Raw genomic sequence first — 22360 nt, forward strand, 5'->3', positions numbered from 1 at the left:
GGGCGTGGTGGTATGCACCTATAATCCCAGCTACTCAGGAGGCTGAGGCAGAGGAATCACTTGAACTTGGGGGGTGGAGTTTGCAGTGAGCCGAGATCACGCCACTTCACTCCAGCCCGGGTGAAGAGGGAAACTCTGTCCCAAGGAAAAAAAAAAAAAAATTAAAGGTTATCTTTTTTTTTTTTTTGAGACAGAGTCTCACTCTGTCACCAGGTTGGAGTGCAGTGGCACAATCTCAGCTCACTGCAACCTTTGCCTCCTGGGTTCAAGTTATTCTCTTGCCTCAGCCTCCTGAGTAGCTGGAATTATAGCTGTGTGCCACCACGCCCAGCTAATTTTTGTATTTTTAGTAGAGACAGGGTTTCACCATGTTGGCCATGCTGGTCTCGAACTCCTGACCTCAGGTGATCCACCCGCCTTGGCCTCCCAAAGTGCTTGGCCTCCTAAAGGTGTGAGCCACCGTGCCTGACCAAGGTTTTCTTTAATAGCGTAGTCAGAGCTTGCCTTCCTGCTCCTCCTACCCCAACTCGCCAGCATAGAGTAGTTCTGAGGGATTTCACCGTATTCCTCCAGGAGAGAGGGGGCTTGACCTGGATTCTAGAAGAAGCTCTGGCTTGCTCCTGGACCCGAGTAAAACAGCAGTTTCTGTTGTGTTGGGACGGCCACTGCTCTGTTCTCTGCCCCATCCAGAAAATAGGGTGCATTATTCTTTTCTTTCTCTGACAAGCTTGCCAACTTATTCCTGTTCCGGGAGAACAGGGGCTGGGCTGTCAGCACTGAAAGGGGGCTCAGAAATCCCACCTTATTTTCAGGTCGGGGTATGGAGGCCTGGCCTGGGGAAGGTGCTTGCACATCATTCCCTGGCCAGTCTCCAGCTTCATACCCTCCAGCTGGAGGGCAGAGACGATGGGGATGCCCTTGTGTATGTTTAAGTGCAATGGCACTTTAAGAAAACCAGTAGCAATTTTGTGAAAATAAATTGCTGCTGTTTCGTGAGCAGCCGCAGTCAGCAGGCGGGGCCCGGAGGACGGGCTCTGGGAAGCCGCGTGCATCTGGCTGCCTTAGCAGCACCGGGAGCTCCTGCTCTCGAATCTAAAACGCGGCTGGATAAAACGTTCACGTTTTCTCTCAAAACCAAACAAAGTAAAACTAAATTAACGTGTATGTGTGGGCTGAAGCAGCCTCGGTTTACCTGCCCCCCGAAGTTATCCCACACTGTCCCCGGGATGGACTGACTCACGGGCCGTCACATCGCGCACGTCTTCCCTGGAGAGGGGCTGGAAGACCACGTCGTTCCTGGGCTCCTCGCTCCTCCGTGGGACGCGCTGGTGTAAGAACGCCTCCACCACCGCGGCCAGCAGCTGGTTGTTCAGGAAGTGGATGACAGGGCCCCGAGGGCGGTACTGGAAGCGCGACGTGACCGTCCAGTATTGAGCGGGGCTTCCTGAGGCCGGGGCTGGGGAATTGCTGTGGGGGGGGGCGACGGTGAGGGGGGCTGGGGGCCGGTGAGGAAGAAGACCCGGGGGCTCAGGGCTCACCGTCCCACTTACATTCGGTTCACTTCGCTGTTGTAGAGAAAGGCCCGCACGTGGAGGGTCCGCAGTCTGTATGCCACCTAGGGCAGAGGATGAGGGAATGGGGGGACGGGTGGCGGGGCCGGGGGCGGGTGTGAGGCCCCATCCAGAGAGGAGAGCCTCTCCCACCTTGATGCGTTTATTCATCCCTGTTTCCTCCTTGAATGTGAGACACATTCCTCACCCATCTCTGCGTCCTCGCCCTCTAGCCTAGTCCAGTGACTGTCACAGGTCCCCGTTTAACGTTTGTCGTGAGGGAAGGGTTTTCCATTCTCTCCCCTCCTAGGCCTCACATGACAAGCGGAGGATCTGATGTGCACGGCCCCTCCTTGCCTCTGATCCACGACCCTTGGCCCCTGCCCCAGTATATCAGACATCGATGGTCTAGACAGAACTAGGAGGTGGTCAGGTGCTGCGGGTGTCAAGGTGACTTAGGAGGAGTCTAAATTCAAAGAGTGCACAGTCTGGTGCAGGTGACAAGTGTCGACAGATTTTACCACGTGGAGTGCTATGCTAGCAGCAGTACTAATAGCAAAAATAATTTTTGAATACTTGTGTGTCGGGCGCCATACTGCTTTACACACATTGTTATTATTATTTTGAGATGGAGTCTTGCTCTGTAGCCCAGGCTGGAGTGCAGTGGCACGATCCCAGCTCACTGCAACCTCCACCTCCTGGGTTCATGCGATTCTCCTGCCTCAGCCTCCTGAGTAGCTGGGATTACAGGCATGCACCACCATGCCCTGCTAATTTTTGTATTTTTGGTAGAAATGGGGTTTTACCATATTGGTCAGGCTGGTTTCGAACTCCTGACCTCGTGATCCGCCTGCCTTGGCCTCCCAAAGTGCTGGGGTTATAGGCCTGAGCCACCTCACCCGGCCACACCCTGTCATTTAAATGGTGATACAACCTGTTGACTCAGGTGCTGATTGTCCCTGTGTTTACAGATGACCCGTTATATGATGGTCTAATTAGTACACTTGTTCTAGTGCAGCAGGGCAGGGGTTGTGAATCTGCCGTGCAGGACTCTAGGGCTGCAGCCACTCGGCAATTGTGCTACTTAGCCTGTGACTGAGGTATGGCACGGGAGCCAAGACGGAGCCCCCAGTTCCCTCTGGGAAGTCAGGGAAGACTCCCTGGAGGTGAAATGCCCTTTATTTTCTTCCAGATAACACCCAAGAAGTACAGGTCCTGAGATATTCTTAGAGGGAGAGGCTGGGGTGACTTGGCACCCCGGCCTCTGCTCACGATGAGTCGGTGACTCCAGCCCCTTCTGAGGTTTGTCCTGGGCCTCCCTCACCTCCTAACCCCCTGCACCTCCCATGGGGCAAGAGGCTCCGGCCTCCTCTGGCAACTGAATCCAGATGGATGACAAGATGAAGGATGGCCAGTGATGGCTCAGCCCTGGCCTGAACCCCCCAAGCTCTCCTTCCCACCCAGAGCGCAGCCTGCAGTACTGACCGAGGCGTTGACGTCTGCCATGGAGGCACTTTCCTCTTCGCTGAGCAAGAGCTGGATGACTCGTAAGGGAGGTTCTGGAGGTGGGAGAAGGAAATTCATCATCGCCCCATGGTTTACCCAGACTTACCCAAGAAGTCTGTTGGGCCAGCCCAGGGAGACTCCTCCATTCCACAGTGACAGAAGGTCACTGAAGAAGTCAGGACAAATGACCCTCACCCTAGTGCTCATTCCATTACGGTTAGGGCCTCCCTGACTCTCATCTCCCTGAGCCAGCTGTAAGGTCTCTGCCTCCACCCTTCCTCAGGAGGTCCACAGGCTCATGGTCCGCGCCGTGACAGCTGCCGTCGCCGGCCCCCGCAGCCCACACCTTACACCATCCCAGAGACCCCAGAGCTTCCCTGTCTTCCCCAAAGGCGGGAGGAATGCAGAGGTGAGGATGCCAGGGCACCTGGTGGTACCTAGGCTGATGGTCGGAGTAAAGTTGTTTCCAGCCAGGAGGCAGCGGCTGTCGGTGAAGGCTGGGGGGCAGGTGCATGAGGGCTGGCAGCCCAGAGCCTCGGAGATGTAGCAGTGGCCTTGATTATAGCAGTAATTCACAGGGCAGGACTGGTTCCGACAGAGGGAAGAGCTGCCCAGAGCTGCGGAGGGAGCGGAGGTCAGCAGCAGTGGGCAGCAGAGGGAGAGCCCAGCCCTTGGAAACCCGCTCTGGGACAGGCCTGGTTTCTATCCCACAGTGTTCTGCTGTGGGCCACTTGGAACCCCAGACCCTCCTTCTCCCCTTTTCCAGGCATTTCTCTGCAGGGAAACCCTCTTCCTCGGCCAGGCAGGTATTCTTCCACTTCTGCAGCAGGAGTGGAGTGCTTCTCAGACCCTCTGCTTCAGAAAGGACCCCGAAGGCTGGCGGCAGAAGACGGACCCCAGCCGGCTTTCCTCACACTCTCCCCTCTACTTCCATCTCCTTTTCTGCCTTAATAAAAGCTGCAGTTCCACCCCCTCTGGCCTTGGCTCTGAAGACACAGTGATCTCTAGACTTTTTTTGGGTGCCTTAGGGGGCTTGGTAAAGGCCTCCCTGTGATCTCCCTCATCAGACTCTGGTGGCTCAGAGCGGGAGGGACAGATGGCTGGGAGGACTCAAAGGGAAAATCAGGCACCTTTACTGCTGGATCCCCGTGCCAGCACCCCCAAATGTCCTGATTTGTGAGATGCAGAGACCCAGGCCTCGTGTCTCTGAAGACGCCCAGGGAGCCCGAGGACCCCGCTTTCCCGGTTCGCTGGCCCTGAAGTCTCGTCTCTTCACCAGACCATCTTCAGTCTTGTGCCTGGGGTTTTCCCCATCAATGCCTCAGGGATGCTGAGCGCTGTCCCCTCCCCTGTGCCTGTACAACCTCTTCTCCTTCAGCCCCACACCATCCACCACCCCGTTTCCCAGCCTACCTACATTTCCCATACCTACCCAGACCGAGCGTTCTAAGGCTTGCTGGAAAAGGGAGAGAAAGGGACCGCCTTTGGCTGTCTCCACACTTGAGCTACCACGTGTCCCCAGAAGCCCTCCTCCAGGCCCTGCTCCCAGCTCACCGGCACAGTGCCGCCCATCCCCAGTCAGGTCTGGAGGGCAGGCCTCGCAGCCCTTCCCAGGAACGCAGCTGACGTTTGGAAAGCACGGCTCCTCGCAGGCGTCCGCAGAGCGCTCGCAGTAGCGGCCGAAGGTGCCCCTGTCACACTTGCAGCCGGCCACCTGGAGAAGGGTTGCTGATCACAGGGCGGCCAGGAAACCAGACTAGTAAGGGCTTCCGGGTGTTTCTGACGGACCCATCTGGCTTGAGAACCCGTGGACCCTGGGTCGTGTCTTAGCTCTGCCAGCACCTACTGAGCAGCGTCTTGACCAGGCCTGGGGGCTGCGAGGTCCTGCCTACAGCCACACGGTAGTGCTGCCGTTTGGCCTCTCCGGGTCACCGTTTACCCTGACCCCCTGCCTGGTCCTGCACCAGGAGCTCAGCCTCTTCCCTCTCGCACTCTAGCTCCTTGCCTGAAATCCTTTCTAGAGGAAGACAGGGGATGAATGATTGACCGAATGCATGAATGAAACGTGTGTGCGTGTGTGTATGTATGTATGTATGCTCTACTACTGCTTGAAAACTGGATTCCTCATTCATTTACTTATTTTGAGACAGGGTCTCACTCTGTCACGCAGGTTGGAGTGCAGTGTCCTGATCTCTGCTCACTGCAACCTCCACCTCCAGGCTCAAAAGCTATCCTCCCCGCTCCCACCCTCCCACTGGGGAGGGGCTGGGATTACAGGCATGCGCTGTCATGCCCACTTTTTGTATTTTTCTTTTCTTTTTTTTTTTATGAGACAGAGTCTCATTCTGTTGCCCAGCTGGAGTGTAGTGTCTCAGTCTCGGCTCACTGCAATGTCCACCTCCCGAGTTAAAGCAATTCTTGTGCCTCAGCCTCCCAAAAAGCTGGGATTACAGGCATGTGCCACCACGCCCAGCTAATTTTTTGATTTTTAGTAGACATGGGGTCTGGCCATATTGCCCAGGCTGGTTTCAAAGTCCTGAGCTCAAGCAATCTGCCTGCCTCAGCCTCCCATGTGGCCTGCAAACCAGATGTCACGTAAGCTGCAGTTTTGACCTCCTTTGCTGACTCCCAAGCCAGGAAGACAGAGCCTCCCTGCTAAGCACCCTAAGAAAATGCAGCGGCAGCCCAGCAAAGGCTGTGGTTCCCCGAGATCCTGACTCCCCTTTCTAACGCCCTTACTGAAACGACCCAGGGAATCTCCCTAAAATGGCATCTCTGACGCGCTCTACTCCCAGGAGTGGCTATTTGGGGACATACAGAACAGCATATTGATCGCAATGTCTCTTTCCCACTGTGTTTTGTCCTTCTCTACTCCCCCCGCCCCACACCAACCTTCCCTACCTCTATCCCTTTCAAGTACTCATTCTCTGCTCATGCTTCAGAGGGGGTAGGGGTGTGTGTGTGTGTGTGTGTGTGTGTGTGTGTGTGTGTGTAAGGGATGAAGGAGGTGGTTTGTGTTGCCAGATAAACACTTTCCTTTCTGGGTCTTTCTTTACAACCAAAAATAAAAATAAAAACACAGATAGGACAAGAGTTGTGAAATGAGGCCGAGTATCTTGGCTAGAAACATGGCAAAGTAATGTCTCCAAACTGGAAAAGCTGTTTCTTTTAGCAGGAAGGAGAGAGTGAGCGAAGAAGCAAAGGGGCTTGGAGCTGTCAAGAGAGAGGGGACCCGCAGCTCTCTTCCCAGCACCCCGATGATGATATCCAGGGAGAAATGGCTGTGAGGTGCTTCTAGGCAGACGGGACCATAAACGGCCTCGTCAAAGGTTTCCTGTGTCTGAGCAAGGCGCAGAAGCGGCAGACCCTCTCCCTGGGTCTGAAGGGGAGATGGAGGGCAGAGCTGTGATGGAAACTGTGTGGACTCATGCCCAGGGACCCCATGCCCGCCTCCCACCCCACACCTCAGGGCCCTCTGCTGGGCTTGGCTGCAGAACTGTGGAACTGGGAACCACTGGGCACTGTGAGAAAGACAGAGGTGTAAGTTTCCTGCCAACCGGGCAGAATGGGAGGCAGGAGATAAACATTCAGTTGAACTATAAGCAATAAAGAAAGTTCTCTAGGACGGACACGGTGGCTCATGCCTGTAATCCCAGCACTTTGAGAGGCTGAAGCGGGCAGATCACCTGAGGTCAGGAGTTCGAGACCAGCCTGGTCAACACAACACGGTGAAACCCCGTCTCTACTAAACATACCAAAAATTAGCCGGGCATAATGGTGGGCGCCTGTAGTCCCAGCTACTCAAGAGGCTGAGGCAGGAGAATCGCTTGAACCCAGGAGGCGGAGGTTGCAGTGAGCTGAGATTGCGCCACTGCACTCCAGCCTGGGCGACAAGACCAAAATTTGTCTCAAAAAAAAAAAAGTTTCTCTGTCTTCCCAGGTGAGTTTATGGCCTAAGACTGGTATCCGCTCTATTCATCTACCACAGCTCCACCCACCTCCCAACACAGACACGCCCAGGAGAGGCAGAAACACAGCATCCCTCAGCACAGAAACTCCTCCACCCTTCTCCCGACACTCACCTCGAGGGAGGAGCCGCCCACCCTGCTGGTCTGGTTGTACAAACACTGGCTCTTTGCACTGCAATTGCAGACCGTGGTCCTGGGCTGGAGAGCAGACGACAAGCCGGTCTTGGCACTTCTTGCTAGAATCTCCAGTGAGAATGGCCTCAGCGACTTGGGTGTCCACAGCAATGTCCCATTCTCTGCCCCGGGGAAAATGAGATCGTTGAGAGCTGGGAGACTCCTCTGCTCTGTGGTCTGATGCATCCTGGCATCTAACACCCTGATTGCTGATTTGGGCTTCCCTCCCAACTCTCAGACCACCCTCCCCCTGCCCCAGACAGATCTCACTGGTCATTTTCTACGAGCAAGGCTGGTATGCGGGGGTAATCCTGGTCACACTCCCAGCTGGAAGGAGGTAGTACCAGCCCAACTGACTGATTGCAGCAGGGGACTCCACAGAGGGGAAACCCCAAAGGGCAGCCCTGCCTGGGCTTGCACTAGGATGGGACATCCTGGGGCATGCAGGATAAAGGCCAGGATCCTCCAGACACCTCCCCAGGCTACGCTGCCAGTCAAACTGGCTTCAGTCTCACAGCAGCCCCATCCTTTGCTCTGATTTATCACCCACCCCCACTTCCTGGACCTTTGACCAGACACCCCCTTCAGACACCAGACTAGAGTGAAACACGGCGACATATCTTCTGATCAAACTTATATTTTTCAAGAAAATACGAAAGTCTCCTTAAAACAGCAGATTGAAAGGAAGTGACAGACGAACATAATTTCCAGACCCTCATTCTTCAAGGGTGGAGCCCGGTGGAGAAGAAAATCTCCCAGTGCCATTGTCTTACACCTGGGAGGACACACGTGGGCAGAGGGGATGCAGGCACAGCAGTCCCTTCTGACACACGGAGGGAAAGGAACTCAGGCAGAGAGGCGAAGGGAACGCAGAACACGCTCCCTGGGGGCTTTGGTTTAGCCAAGAACAGCCACCCGCAGAATTAGTGCTGGTAACAGACAGAGCGGCATCCCCTGTGCTTTGACCCTTTGGCCCTGATCATGGATGCAGGCCTCGGAGTCTCGAGGGACCCATGGCGCCTTACTGGGTCCTAGTCCAGGAAACCAGACGAGGAGAGACACAGCTAGGTAAACATGGTTACCACACACAAAAAGGGCAAGAAAGGTAGTAAACAAAAGGATGTTTTATATTTCTTTAAATTTTCTCCTACATTAGATGCTTCCTTTAATATATGTAAAAATGTTGTAATTGGTAATTTTAAACTGTTGCACTTGATTTTCTAATAATTTGGTGAATGCATCATGATAATTAAAGATGACTGCATATGATCAGATAGAGATTAAATAATCTTTGCATCAGTTCCTTTTTTGTTGAGATGGAGTCTTGCTCTGTTGCTCAGGCTGGAGCAGTGACTCGGTCTCGGCTCACTGCAACATCTGTCTCCCGGGCTCAAGTGATTCTCCTGCCTCAGCCTCCCGAGTAGCTGGGATTACAGGCGCCTACCACCACGCCTCACTATCTTTTGTATTTTTAGTACAAAAGGGGTTTCACCATGTTGGCCAGGCTGGTCTCAAACTCCTGACCTCAGGTGATCCACCTGCCTCAGCCTCCCAAAGTGCAGGGATTGCAGGCGTGAGCCACTGCACCTGGCCTGGGGGGCACCTGTTTGAGGTATAGGTATCGTTCCAAAGAAATGCCAGTCCTGGATATTCAAATGAAAGAGTGACAGGAAGTTTTGCTGGGTATAGCGATGCAAAAATCCCAAAGTTTGATTCTGACCTCATCCCCTACCCACCTCCCCACTTTCCCCAGTCAAATATTCTTACTGAAGAGCTTCAAGTCAGTGCAATTGTCTCTGAGCGTGAAGGTGACATCCTCAGCATTGCTGGTGTACTGGATCAGCACGGTCTGCCCCTTGTAGGCTTCAACCACGCGGCTACCGTCGATGGAGGGCGGGTACTGATCTGAAACACCAAGCGGGGATGGGGGTTCCGAGGCAGGACGGTCTCCCGCTGTTTCAGCCTCCTCTCTTACAGTATATGGGAGGCATTCCCAGGACTGGGACCCCGCCCCGGAAGAAGGAACTATTCTTGTGCCTGCTCTCGGGCCGATGCACAGCAGGTCGGGACTGTGCCGCCCGCCTCGCCAAGTCTTTAGTTCTCTTTCTCTCCCCCACCGCCTCAAAAAGAGTTTCCTTTCATATTCTTTCCTGAACACAGTGCTATGCTGGGTGTGACAGAAAGGGGATTACAGAGCAGGCTTGTTTAGACCATCACAGAGTTGTGCCTTTGGCAAAGGGGAACGTCTAAACGGACATCGCATTTGTCCAGAAATACAGAGGGAGGGAAACCTTTTCATGGGTCTGTTTCTTGGAGCCCTGCCATTTCCATTTCACAGTTTGTTCACCCATTCATTCATTCAGTCCTTTACCAAATATTTATTGAGCTAAGTGGCTGGCACTGTCTGGGTAGTGAGGATACAGCCATTAATGAATAATAAAAATGATACCTGTGAAAATTATAAAATGTTGAGTAATTATAAATGCTAAGGAGAAAAGAATAAAGCGGGGAAGGCAAACAGGAAGTGTGGGTGAATGTGACATTTTAGGGTGGCCAAGAGAGGCCTCGCTGGGGACGGGACATTGGCATAAAGGGGGTGAGGGGGAGGGGGCAAGCGTGTGACTGTCCCCGCGAGAGAACTGCATGTGTGAAGCCTGGTGTGTCTGAAGAACACAGAGGAGCCCGCGGGGCTGGAGTGGAGGGAGCAGGGAAGGGCTACAGCACGAGGAGAAGATCTCTGAGAAGCAGCGGGATCAGACTGAGCAGGCCTAAGGCCGCCGTCAGGATGGAGAGAGCCGGGAAGTCACTGGAGGATTTGAGCAGAGGAAGAATCTGCTCGGTGAATGCAGATGCGCAGGGTCAAGCAGGGTCAGGGAAGGCTGCTCCTCATCGGCTCCCAGCTCTGAAAAGGCCTCCTGGGACCTCGGGCTACTTACTGAAGGTGGCGTTCACCCGCTTGTAGGTTTTTTGGAGCGCCAGCGTGTGAAGTCCAATGCTTGCGTTGCGCGTGGCCAGGGCGTCATAGATGCAGGATCTGTCTCCGTTGCAGCTGGAGATCAAGTCTTCATCCCGGGAGCCGTGTGTTTCCAGTTGGTCGTAGAAAACAGGGGTGAAGTTGGAGGGCAGCTGGTCATTCCTCTTGCCAAGGAGGCCTGTCCTGCTGATCTCCCCTGTAACACACAGGGCTCAACGGTCATGGATCAGGTGTGGCACTCAGCCTCACTTTGTCTGTGTCCACCCCTACCCCTCACTGTACGTGGCTTGGAGCGGTGGGGCTGTGGGAGTGCAGGGCCGGAGCGGTTTGCAGCTTGAGTCTGGAAACACGTGCTGCAATGAGAGGACCCTCCTCCCCGCCCTTCTCTCCTCCAGGTAGAGGGACACAGGCGGGATGGCAGTGGAGGGGACAGACCTGGGGTAGCATAGATTCCTCAGACCTCACGAAGGATGGTCTGCTTCCTACAGGCCCGACGGAGACGACATGGACATACCAGCTCCGCTCAGCCTGGCCTGCCCCGTCTGCCCCATCTGCCCCATCTGCCCCATCATCTGCCCCATCATCTGTCCCATCATCTGCCCCACCATCTGCCCCATCATCTGCCCCGTCTGCCCCGTCTGTCCCATCATCTGCCCCAGGACTCTGCCCAGACTCACAGGTCATTCCATAGTGGAAAAGCGTGGCCTCAGAGCTACTTGGGGGAATGGTGGAGCCATTGGGCATCCTCAAGTCGTCCTCCGGATTGTTATTCCAGATCCCTGAGGGACAGAGTGGGAGGTTGGCCACGCTGGGCACGCGGCTGTCCCCTTCCTGGCGAGCATCGGGGGACGCAGGGAGGAGCGGCCAGGACCTGGCAGCCTCTGCCTTTGCACCTGCTGCCAGGCCTCCAGGGTAGACGGGAGGACGGAGCCTTCACACGCTGCCCCTCTGCTTAGGGAGGAGCGGCAGGAAATTCGGGCAGAGATGCAGGAGGACGGGAGGGACATGGGAGGCAAGAAGAAAGGAGGAAGGATGTGGAAGTGCCCCCGCCCCCGCCTCCCTGGAGCCCACCCCGATGCTCCCTCAGAGCGGGAGGAGGGCAGGAAGGGAGCCTTAGCGGAGGCTGGAGAATCCCTCCCCCGGCCCGCTCCGTGCCCCGAGGGTTCTGCTCCGAGGAGGCCCGGGAAAGGGAAGCCGAGCGGGAATCGACCTCCGGCTGCCGCAGAGCCGCAGAGCCGCAGAGGCAGGTCCGAGCCGCCCTCACCCAGGAGGCCCTCGGTGCGGTTCCAATACTCCTGCGGGAGGCTGGCGGAGGCGTGGAGGATGCGGGAGAGCGCGGTCACCGAGACCGTGGCAGAGCCGTCGAAGCTGGCCGAGACCTCGGGGCCGCTGCGGCTCAGGAGGACTCCGGGGGCGCTGAACCTCTCGGGGCCTGGAACACAGGGAGGCAGCCGAAAGGAAGCCAGATCGGCCCCGCGGACCCGCCAGACACCTCCCAGCCGGGCCGCGCCACCTCCCTCCCCCGGGGCTGACACCGGGAGGGCTCCGCACTGGAGGCGGGAGAAGGAGGCCGCGAGCTCAGGCCCCACTCCCGGGAAAGGCTGTCCGCACACGGCTCCCCGCGCAGCTCGCTGCTCCTGGGGGGCGCGGGGAGAGGGCAGCCGACACTCCCCAGCCTCCCTCCCAGCCCCCCACCCCGCTACCTTCCAGCCCCCCTCCCAGCCCCCCTCCCAGCTCTCCCTCCCAGACCCCACTCTCACCCTACCGCCCAGTCCCAGTTCTCCCTCCCAGCCCACCTCCTAAACCCCCTCCCACCTATCTCCCAGCTTACCTCCCACCCTACCTCCCAGCCCCCCTCCCAGCTCTCCCTCCCAGCCCCGCTCCCAGCTCCCCTCCCAGTCCTCCTCCCAGCCCACCTCCTAAACCCCTCCCACCTATCTCCCAGCTCCCCTCCCACCCTACCTCCCAGCCCCCCTCCCAGCCCCCCTCCCACCCTACCTCCCAGCCCCCCTCCCACCCTACCTCCCAGCCCCCCTCCCAGCCCCCCTCCCACCCTACCTCCCAGCCCCCCTCCCAGCTCTCCCTCCCAGTCCTCCTCCCAGCCCACCTCCTAAACCCCTCCCACCTATCTCCCAGCTCCCCTCCCACCCTACCTCCCAGCCCCCCTCCTACCCTACCTCCCAGCCCCCCTCCCAGCCCACCTCCCACCCTACCTCCCAGCTCCCCTCCCAGCTCTCCCTCCCAGTCCCCCACCCACCCTACCTCCATCATCTTCGTGGTCAGGCTCAAATGTCACATTCTGGTTATCAAGCAGAACACGGATTCTGTCGTGAGGCTCAAGGAGCCACTGAACCTGCAAGGAGACGGGAGGGGATCTGAGCCCGCCCCGCAGGTGCAGCAGATGCCCAGGAAGGCAGAGGGGAGAGCGCCAGGGGCTGGGGGCTGCGCCCTGGACTGGAAGGAAGGTGCTGGAGGCTGTGGCCCGAGGTGGTGCCCACCGACCGCCACCATGGGCTCTGCAGGGCCAAGCTCTGCGCCAGGCATGGTTTTCAGAAGACAGCCTTCAACTCCCACAGCAGCCTGTGAGGCAGGTCATGTTATTAGCCCCAATCCTACTAGAAGAAACCAAGTTAAGTAGTTTCTTTGAAACCAAACAGCCGGGAAACCGCGGCGCCAGAACCATCACCCCGCCATCCCCAGGATTTACTCCGGGACAGCTGCAAGGGTGGAATGTGACCTCCCTCCCTCCTGCCCGGCTTCGCCTTCTTTCTCCTCTTCCTTCTCCTGGGTCTCAATATCCGGCCGAAGGTGCCTGTGGGTGAAATGCAGGAGGTCCCAGGCGCCCCTCACGAACCGTGACGGGGCCCAGGCTGCTGGAGTGGTACTGCGCGGCAAAGGCAATGAAGTTGGTGGCCTGGGCTGAGCCGGTCTGGGCGGTGCGGCCCTGCAGCTGGAAGGAGGAGTTCCCGTCCTGGGCCTGGACCAGCAGGAAGTCCCCCAGCCCATTGAAGGTGTAATTCACACCGTCCAAGGTGGTGATGTGGGGGTCCCCGAACATCCAGGCTGGAAGGAAAAAAGAGAGAGCACATCAGCATGACACACCATGGGCTGGGCTGAGATTCCCCGCTGCAGTCTGATAGGGCACTTGTCCGGGTGGACTCCAGCTGGGGAGATGTTCTCATGGAATCCTCCCCTCAAGGCCCCTGCACTTTCGTGCCCCCCCACCATTCTCACTCCTTCCCCAGCACCAGATACAAAGGCCTCCATTTGCCATCAGCCCCATCACTGGCACCCTCTCCATCTTCCCTTGTGGCCACAGCTCTGCCCCTACGCCTCATCCAGACGTTGTCCCAGAGGCCCAGAAGCTCCCCTCCCCGGATGCTCTGCCTGAGCCTGGACTTGACCCTCACCGGGCCGTGGGGGCCTGTATGCAGCGCAGCCTACTCGGGGCCGCCTCTGCTGGTACAGGGCACAGAGGTAGGGCTTGTCATTCCAGCGGCAGCACCAGCTCTGCGGCTCCAGTTCCTGGGCTGCAGAGAAGAGCAGTGAGTCAGGGAGGCGGAGGACCTGGAGATCCCAGCTGGAGAGCGTGGCAGGGCAGGGCAGGACGGAGTTGCTGGCAAGAGCATGGCTTTGGAATCCAGCACGGCCCTCCTCATCGACCTTGCGCGGTGGACAGGGTGCTGTCTCTTTTGCAGGCACTGGGGGACTGTGCAGCAGAGCACCTGGTAGGAGCTAAGCAGATTTCCTTTCCTGACGGTGGAGAGCCAAGAACCACCGCTCTCAACGTGCTGGGAGTGGGGAGGGTGCGGCTGACAGTCCGGGAACTGTGGAAACTGCCATAGGACGGGGGAGAGAGCGAGAGGACACAGACCACCGTGACCCCACGTCCCTGTGTCCTCCAGCTCTGTCGGAGGATCTCTGTGGGAGCTGACTCTCAGTCTACCCCCAAACGGCCTGCTCATCTGGGTCTACAGGGACGGGGTCAGACCAGGCGCTCTCTTCTTGCCTGGAAAGATGCCTCCACTCTGGCCTGGGGCTACGGGGCCAGGTGGAGATGGGGAAAGAGGCACTCAGCTCATTCATCCCCGAATGTCAGCTGGTGGGGATGCTGGAAGCTTCCTAACTTTACAAGATCAGGAAATGGAGGCCCAGATGGGGAAGGGTCTGGGAAGGATTGAGGACAGAGGCTTCATCCTGAGGGTCCCCTGCTTGGCTGGGAAGGTGGGGTTGAGAGCTTCATGGACTCACCACCGAACTGCTGAGGACTCTGCACGTGCCAGCTGTCACGAAGCTCTCCCCAGGGCCCGTAGCTGCAGCACGCGCCTCCTCTCCAGGAGGTGAAGCTGCAGAGCTGCCTGCTGCCGGGGGCCCGCCGACCTGAAACCAGTCCAGTCGCGCTCAGGCCCAGGCTGGGGCTGCCGGGGCTGGGCCGGGAACAAGCAGGGGGTTGTTTCTGGGGAGAGGCTGAGGGTGTGAGCAGAGAGGATGGTGGGTGGGCTTGCGGGGGACGGGAAGGAGGTGTCACCTATGCTGACGCGTCGGAATCGTAAGTCCCATCGTCCCTGCTGCCAGGAACAAGGGCAGGAGACCTGGTTCCAGCCCCAGCTGGGCTGCTGAGGCTGGCTCCTCAACCACTGCAGGCACATGAGACGGTAGTTGGGCCTTTCTTCCCTGTGTAGCCTGTAGAACTGCAGCCCTCGGAGGCCTGGGTCGGGGGATGGGGAGGAAAAAAGTGCTTATCCCAGGGCTTGGGGCTGCAGGCCCTGTCTTAGCTTTAGGGTCAACCCAAACTCACAAATGCACCCCCCGTGCCACTTCTCACCTCTTTGGACACCTTCAAAGGATGGGACCCAATTCAGATGGGCAACGAATCCTCCCCCAATGCCCATCACTGACTTAGTGTCTGTTTCTGATTACCAAACGTGGTTGCCACAGAACAAATAGAACTGGATTTACACTGCACAATTCACGTGGCTGGTTCCTAGGGCTAAAATGTACTTTGTCCTATCACATTTTGGAAACTGATTTCTTTCCCATTGCAGCCTCTGGACGTGGCACTGAGTCATGGAGAAGGCGCCGTCATTGGCCTCTTGACACCTGTCTTTTTACCTGCGTGAAAGCTCTTTGAGAGCAAACACAATTGTTCTTTTTCCTTTTAAAAATGTTTCTGGCTGTTAGCACAGTGTCTACCACACAGCAGGTGCTCAATAAATGATGATAATGAATGTCAGACCTCTGGACTCTTCTTGGTAGATTCTCTATTTTGAGATAGAGTCTCGCTCTGTCACCCAGGCTGGAGAGCAGTAATGTGATCTCGGCTCCCAGGTTCAAACGATTCTCCTGCCTCAACCTCCTGAGTAGCTGGGATTACAGGTGTGCACCACAACGCCTGGCTAATTTTTGTGTTTTTAGTAGAGACAGGGTTTCACCCTGTTGCCCAGGCTGGTCCTGAACTCCTGACCTCAAGTGATCTGCCACCTCGACCTCCCAAAGTGCTGGGATTACAGGCGTGAGCCACCTTGCCCAGCAGTAGATTTTCTTAAGGGATCTCCCCTGGGTTCTCATTCCAGCTCTGGACAGGACACTTGGGAGTATTGTCCATTCTACCCATTTATATCCCACCTCCCACAAGACCCTGTCCTCACTTCCAGGAGCTGGGCCCCCCTGAGAGTCCTCTTGGGTTGTACATCCGAGGGAGATGTAGCCCCCTCTGAGACTGTGCTGTGTCCGGGGGTGCAGAAGGTGCCAGCTGCTCCCTGGGCAGTGCCACGTCCCACTTAGACCTGTAGGAGGTTGGACCGTGTGGGGGATGCCCTTCAAGATGGTGGTGATGCCAGGGAGCTGCCCTCTAGGACTGCGACGGCACATGGGCTGAAGGACAAACAAGAGCTTGAGACCAGCTCAGGTGTGATAAGGTGGCACTTTTACCTAAGTTGGAATTCAGGAGCCTGTCAGGGCGATACTTCTCCCACACTGGCTGGAACATCAGTGGGCTGTTTTCGAAATAGCCATCTCCGCTGCAGGCAAAGGAAAGACGCTCAGGCCTCTGCCATGCACAGGCTCTTGCCTCTCGGTTGCAAGGCATCCATTCACTCTTCTAGCCGGTCAGCAGCTGGTCAACCAGCTAGGCAGTCAGTGGGTCAGCTGGTCATCCGACCCCCATCGTTGAGTCCCAGCACTGAGCAGGAGAGGGGATAAGACGGGTGGGCAGAGGTGGGAGGCTCTAACCGATTCCACATCTGATCGCCAGCTGCAAGGAAGTGGCAGGTCAGCTTGGTCATGAGATGGGTGTGGAAACAGCAGAGTTTCTGTTTGTTTCCCTTAAACAGAGGGATTGGAGAGGGGCGGTCTGGAGGGACAGTGTATCGTGAGGCTAAGAGCCGGTCTCTGGAGTTAGACAGTGACGGATTCAACTGCTGATCCCCACACTTACTAGCCTGGTGACCACGTGCAAGTTACTGACCCTCTCTGAGTTTTAGTTTTCACATCTGTGTAAAGGGATTACAGTAGCACCTACCTTGCAGTATTGTGAGGATTAAATGCAGTAACACCTGCGAACCACTCAGAACTGAGTGGGGCCCCAGTACATCAGGTGCTGCCACCACCACCGTCTCCATCACCGTCTGCAGGTGTGGGGTCCGAGACGCTCGGGAAGGAGGAAAGCCTGGAGCGGCCGCCTGCAGCCCCACCCCAGGTGCCTGGGCTTTTCCTCCTCCCTGACACAAGCGGGATGATGCGCCCCTGCGTGGCACCTTCCTCGGGCATGCTTGGACCGTGTGACATTCCTAGGTAGTTGGGTACTTCTACTCCTTACTCCTTCGCAGCACACCAAAAAACTAGCGAAAGCAGCGTGATCAAAGGGGTAAGCTGAACACTTGATGTAAGGGAAGACCACGCGCAGCGATTATCCAGAACAAGAGACATGTGACCTTCGCACTGATTGCCACACACCAGCTTATGGGAACGGCAGCGGGGCACCGTCACGTCGGAGAGAGCCTCCTCCACACGACAGGGGAATCCACATTTCAACCAGCCACAGCCCCCGCCCCTTCTCTCCCTTCACCACTGGCTTCATTTAAGCCTTCGGGTGCCCCCGGGTTAGTGAGAAATTCTCAGGAAGTCAGGAAGGCAGATTCTAGCCTCAGATGCCTGGGTTCAAACCTCCATGTTGCCACTTCCCAGCTCCGGGACTTTAGGCCAATTGCAGTCTATTTGCATCTCAGTGGCCCAATCCGTAGAATGGGGATAATAAATAGTATCTGCCTCATGGGGTGGTCGTGATAATCAAATGCAACAATGTGCATGAAGCGTTAGTGCAATCAGCCTTGGGTGTTGTTATCGTGATATTTGAGAAGGTAAGAGAGGCCAGCTGATGTCAGTGGAAATGAGGGAAGCCAGAGCTCTGGGAATTATTACAATGACGGGGACTGGGATGGGAAAGGGAATGGTGGACAAATGGGTGATCTTTTCATGTGAAGCAGCCAGATGCCTGGCCCCAGTGTGAGTCAGAAGCATCAGCCAGGAGGGTTCACGCCTGGCCCAGGATGGGAGTGTGTGTGCAGTGAAACCCCGCTCTGCACCCCTCCTGCCATCTGCTTAGTGCGGACAGCCCCTCCCATCCTACCTGGAGAAGCCCATGAGCACTGGGCTGCCTGCGTGCCGGGCCGCGTCCCACTGCATCCCACCGCTCTGGTAGAGAAACAGGGCATAGGACCTGCTCCCGTCCGTGGAGAGGATGGCCTGGTAGGTGTTGGCCTGGGGGTGGGTGGAAGCAAACACAGGGATGTCCATGAGTGACCGGGGGTCTCCTCTCTTATGTCCTCCCACCCGTCCCGCAGCCCCACTTTGATGTGCACATCACCTGTTCCCAGCCTGCCCACAGCAAAGGCATGGGCCCCAAAAGGCTGGCAAGTTTTGGGTCAGTTAGGGCAGCTTCACCCTGGGTGTGAAAGCACTTACCACCGTGTATTTGCCTTTTTGTGACTATCTTCCGGGAGGGGAGATAAAGGGTTAGGGTTATAATTCAGTTAGATAAGTGTTTGTAAGAGAAAGCTACCAGAACCTGAGAGCTGAGCCAAGATACCAGAGAGCTCGAGAGGGGACTTAATTAGCTCCCTGGGGGATATTTAAGAACACTGCCCAAATTGTCCCCTCCACCTGAACAGCATGGATGACCGGCTCAGGTGACACTGGGGTTTGCTGAAGAACTTTGTGACTACAAGAGCGGGGTCCTCAGAGGGAGGACAGAGGAGAGGGCTCCATGAGCCCCATGTCAAAGTTGAATGGCCTTGTGCTTAGGAGCCAGAGGCTGGAGTCAGAAGAGCCTCCACTCCAGGCCTGGCTTTGCCATTTGCTAGCTTCGTGACTGAGCAAGTTATTGATCTCTAACCACTGTCTGCCTCATCCCTAAAATGTGGATAATCATACCAGATCGAGCCACATGAAATTGCCAATAGCCAGACATTTTTGACTTACAGAAAGGCCACTTGCTATGTTTCAACCTAATAACACCTGGTTTGCTGGGAGGTCAAATAGGCAAAGGGCCGAGGCCGGCCACGGTGAGTGCTCAGCCAACAGCGGTGGCAGTGGGCGGGGTGGGGCGGGCTTGCTATAATTAGCAATCTTTCCTGGAGCCAGAGAGGGCTTTGGAAGAGCAGCCCCTGCCTAGAATTCGCGGATGTCTGACTCCCAGATGGCTCCCAGGGAGCTGTCCGCGGGTCTACTCACCCCGAGGCTCCACTGGGCAGGATAGGCGTGGGCACTGACCCACGTGACCTTTAGGGTCCACCTGGCCTTGTAGTCCCCGTTGTTTGTCATCTTTCTAATCCAGGACTCGGCCTGCAGGACTAGCAGGTTGTGTTCACCGTACAGCGTCTCGTATTCCTAGGAAAGGAGAGCAGATGAGAACAAGCCCACGAGGGTCCCACTCCCACCCAGGGACTCCCTCTTTCTGCCTGGGGATCCTGCCCACTTTAGCCCTCCCACATGGCCTACCCTCCCCTGTCCCAGGCCTGCATTTGTACCATGAGCTCTTCTGAAGTGAAGTTCAGTTCAAACCTGGGCTGCAGGAAGGCTGCAGTGTGCGGGATGCGGGGCCCTGGCCACTACGTCCAAGACCTCTGGACTTGAACTCAAGCGTCTCTTAGCTCAAACTGTCCCAGGGCACAGCCCCTCGGGCCCTCTTTCACCTCCCACGCCTAATCTGAGCTGCTTGAGGACAGGCGCGGTTCTCCCCATCTCGGAGCCTCTACGCTGCCCTGTCCGTGGCAGCGGCGCAGTCCACACTTGCCGCAGGAGCTTTCATCACAGGCTTCCTCTGATTGGCGTGGTTAACCCAGTCCAGGAGCACAGGAGGGGCCCTGCTGGACTCCCTCCTGTTAGGATCGACACCCTGCAGCCTTATTTTACAATCAAATGCTGCACTGTTAGCCCCCATCCCTGACACCTGCAGGGTCTTCTCATGATTGGGTTGGGGTATTCCTGACTCAGCTTAATATCCCTTGCTTCCTTCCACACCCACATTTAAGCCTCAGTCCCCTGCCTGCAGGGCCCTGGCTGTGGCAGCTGTAACTCTGGCAATGCCTTCCACACAGCTCTTTGCCTCCCCTGCCAGCTGCTGGGGGATCCTGATTGCCAGGCTTTGAAAGGCTTACCCGGTAAAATATGGTCCCCCGACTATGGGAGAAATCAGCATCATCCCAGAACGGAGCCACCAGGGCCACAGGGTCCCAGCCCGTGAAGCCTGTCGGGAGCGGGTTTGGGTAGGAGAAAATCTGGTCGTCTGACTCTGGGAAGATGATCTGGCCGTTGTCTGTGAACTGAGCACAAGGGTTTTGTGTGAGCGTTCAGGGAGGGAGGTGGGGAGGAAATGGCCCAGCCTCGGCCCAGCTCCTCAGAAGCTGACCCCCAGGGGCCTCTCTGGGTGGAGCTTTAGAGACGCTAACAACCCCTGGAAGCCATGTCCTATGTCCTGACTTCGGGAGAGACCTTTCCGTATGGGCCATCCCTTGGGTCCTCAGGCGGTGGGCCTGGTCCTGCTTCAGTGCAGACCCCTGGCTGTGGACCAGCCCCTCATAGGCACAACTCTCTTGGCCAGTCCTCTGGGCCCCATCCTGAAGCTTGTGACACATCAAGTGAGGCTCAGGGGGTGGAGACCCCCTCCCCATCTCTCAGGGGGTAGAAACCTCTCTCCATCACTCATGGGGTGAAGATCTCTCTCCATCACTCATGGGGTGAAGATCTCTCTCCACCACTCAGGGGGTGGAGATCTCTCTCCACCACTCAGCGGGTGGAGATCCTTCTCTCCATCATCCAGGGGGTGGAGATCTCTCTCTATCTCTCTCCATGGCTCAGGGGATGGAGATCTCTGTCTCCATCGCTCGGGGGTGGAGCTCTCTCTCCATCACTCAGTGGGTGGAGATCTCTCTCTATCTCTCTCCATGGCTCAGGGGGTGGAGATCTCTGTCTCCATCGCTCGGGGGTGGAGCTCTCTCTCCATCACTCAGTGGGTGGAGATCTCTCTATCTCTCTCCATGGCTCAGGGGATGGAGATCTCTGTCTCCATCGCTCGGGGGTGGAGCTCTCTCTCCATCACTCAGTGGGTGGAGATCTCTCTCTATCTCTCTCCATGGCTCAGGGGGTGGAGATCTCTGTCTCCATCGCTCGGGGGTGGAGCTCTCTCTCCATCACTCAGAGGGTGGAGATCTCTCTCTCTCTCTCTCCATCACTCAGAGGGTGGAGATCTCTCTCCATCACTCAGAGAGTGGAGATCTCTCTCTCCATCACCAGGGGGTGGAGATCTCTCTCTCCATCACTCAGGGGATGGAGATCTCTCTCCATCACTTAGGGGGTGGATTGTCTCTCTCCATCTCTCAGTGGGTGGAATTCTCTCTCCATCGCTCATCCCTGGGGGGGTGCAGCCCTCTCTCCATCACTGAGTTGCCCTCTGATGGTGTATTCCTCTCAGCCCCCTCCCTGAGGGGTGCAGGAGCCAGGACTGCCCTTCCAGCTCTGCTCCAGGAGACAGGGACCCAGGGGCCAGAGACTAATCACAGAACATGGAAACGACAGGAACAGTCAAGTTTCCCAAGTGCAGCTTTTTTACTTATAAGAAGGCCCCGCAGAAGTAGCGGTGGGCTGGGGGCGGGGCGTGCAGGTGGGCAGCCTTCGCCCGGCTCCCCGTGTTGCTCGGCTGGAGGCCTGACATTAAGAAGGCTGTGGAGGTGAACTAAACTAGCGGCCCAGCCAAGGCTGCTTCCACTCCCAGTTCCTGGGTTCCATCGTGAAGCTGGAGAGAGAAGCGGGCCCAGGGAGCTCAGGCTGTGCGGCCGCAGTGGAGAACTCACGTAGAGGGAATCCCGGAGAGAGGAGCCGAGGGGAAAGCCAGTCAGGGGCTTGAAGAGTGGGGAGGTGAAGTCCACAGTCCTCCTGACGAACTCCAGGTCCCCAGCGCCCGACCCGTAGGGGAGGAGGGAAACTCCTGGGCCAGGACAAAGAAGAGCAGGAAGTCCAAGTGGGCCTGGGCCTTCTTTAGGGCTGGAAGGGATCCCAGAGACTCCCCCACGCTGCCCCGCACCTGCCCTCTGTTCCCCGACGGCCCCAGAGGCCCTGCCAGCCAGCCATCAAGGGTTCTTGCACCCTCTCCACCCGCACTGGACACACGTCGTCATTTTACTCCCTAAACTGCGCCTGGCATCCTTTCCCCAGCTTGGAGAGAAACAGGTCCTGCTGTCAGAACACCAGCAAACGATTCTCAGTCTCTTACAGTAGTCCGATCCTTTTCAGGGTAAAAGGCAAAAGTCCAACGCAGTGAAGACGAGCAACTGCAAGTCCTTTTCAGGAAATGAGACTTGTTTCCTAGGGTGGCATTTCTCCAGAGACACTTGAAGACCCCTCGAGTTGAGCCTAGGCCGCCCTGGAGGTCCTCAGGCTGCAGCGTGAGAAACCTCGGCCCAGACAATTCTCACGGCTGCCGACTCCTTGGCGCCCTCCCTGGTCCTGCTTGGAATCCCGCAGGCTTCCCTGGCCTCACTCCCTGCCAACCTGACCACTCCGGCCGCGGGGTGCCATTTGTAAAATGCAAATTAACTGAGTCCTCCCTGGCTCTCCTCACCTACGGGATTCCCGCGTGCCAGCCGCACTTTGCCCCTCTTCTTCTCATTTTCAACCCCAAACGCTTCGGGGCT

The 22360-nt window shown here is 57.0% G+C and overlaps 1 protein-coding gene across 1 annotated transcript in view; it reads right to left on the reverse strand.

Annotated features, from left to right (window-relative positions):
- The window catches only part of MUC4 (mucin 4, cell surface associated), a 55319-nt gene that overhangs the window by 2715 nt on the left and 30244 nt on the right, over nucleotides 1-22360 (reverse strand). Inside the window, exons 4-24 of the mRNA XM_064360069.1 lie at nucleotides 21521-21654; nucleotides 19829-19993; nucleotides 18903-19058; nucleotides 17800-17930; nucleotides 16104-16192; nucleotides 15821-15958; nucleotides 14701-14880; nucleotides 14424-14552; nucleotides 13583-13702; nucleotides 13027-13235; nucleotides 12435-12525; nucleotides 11437-11604; nucleotides 10850-10951; nucleotides 10135-10368; nucleotides 8966-9103; nucleotides 7139-7320; nucleotides 4611-4770; nucleotides 3494-3673; nucleotides 3036-3109; nucleotides 1551-1615; nucleotides 1241-1467 (exon numbers count right to left, since the gene is read on the reverse strand). Of these exons, the coding sequence (XP_064216139.1) occupies nucleotides 1241-1467; nucleotides 1551-1615; nucleotides 3036-3109; nucleotides 3494-3673; nucleotides 4611-4770; nucleotides 7139-7320; nucleotides 8966-9103; nucleotides 10135-10368; nucleotides 10850-10951; nucleotides 11437-11604; nucleotides 12435-12525; nucleotides 13027-13235; nucleotides 13583-13702; nucleotides 14424-14552; nucleotides 14701-14880; nucleotides 15821-15958; nucleotides 16104-16192; nucleotides 17800-17930; nucleotides 18903-19058; nucleotides 19829-19993; nucleotides 21521-21654 (3072 nt within the window). The remainder of the gene's footprint in view (nucleotides 1-1240; nucleotides 1468-1550; nucleotides 1616-3035; nucleotides 3110-3493; nucleotides 3674-4610; nucleotides 4771-7138; nucleotides 7321-8965; nucleotides 9104-10134; nucleotides 10369-10849; nucleotides 10952-11436; nucleotides 11605-12434; nucleotides 12526-13026; nucleotides 13236-13582; nucleotides 13703-14423; nucleotides 14553-14700; nucleotides 14881-15820; nucleotides 15959-16103; nucleotides 16193-17799; nucleotides 17931-18902; nucleotides 19059-19828; nucleotides 19994-21520; nucleotides 21655-22360) is intronic.

The sequence above is a fragment of the Aotus nancymaae genome, unplaced genomic scaffold (assembly GCF_030222135.1).
Source record: "Aotus nancymaae isolate 86718 unplaced genomic scaffold, 86718_ANA_hifiasm-v0.15.2.pri h1tg000038l, whole genome shotgun sequence".
Taxonomy (NCBI): Eukaryota; Metazoa; Chordata; class Mammalia; order Primates; family Aotidae; genus Aotus; species Aotus nancymaae.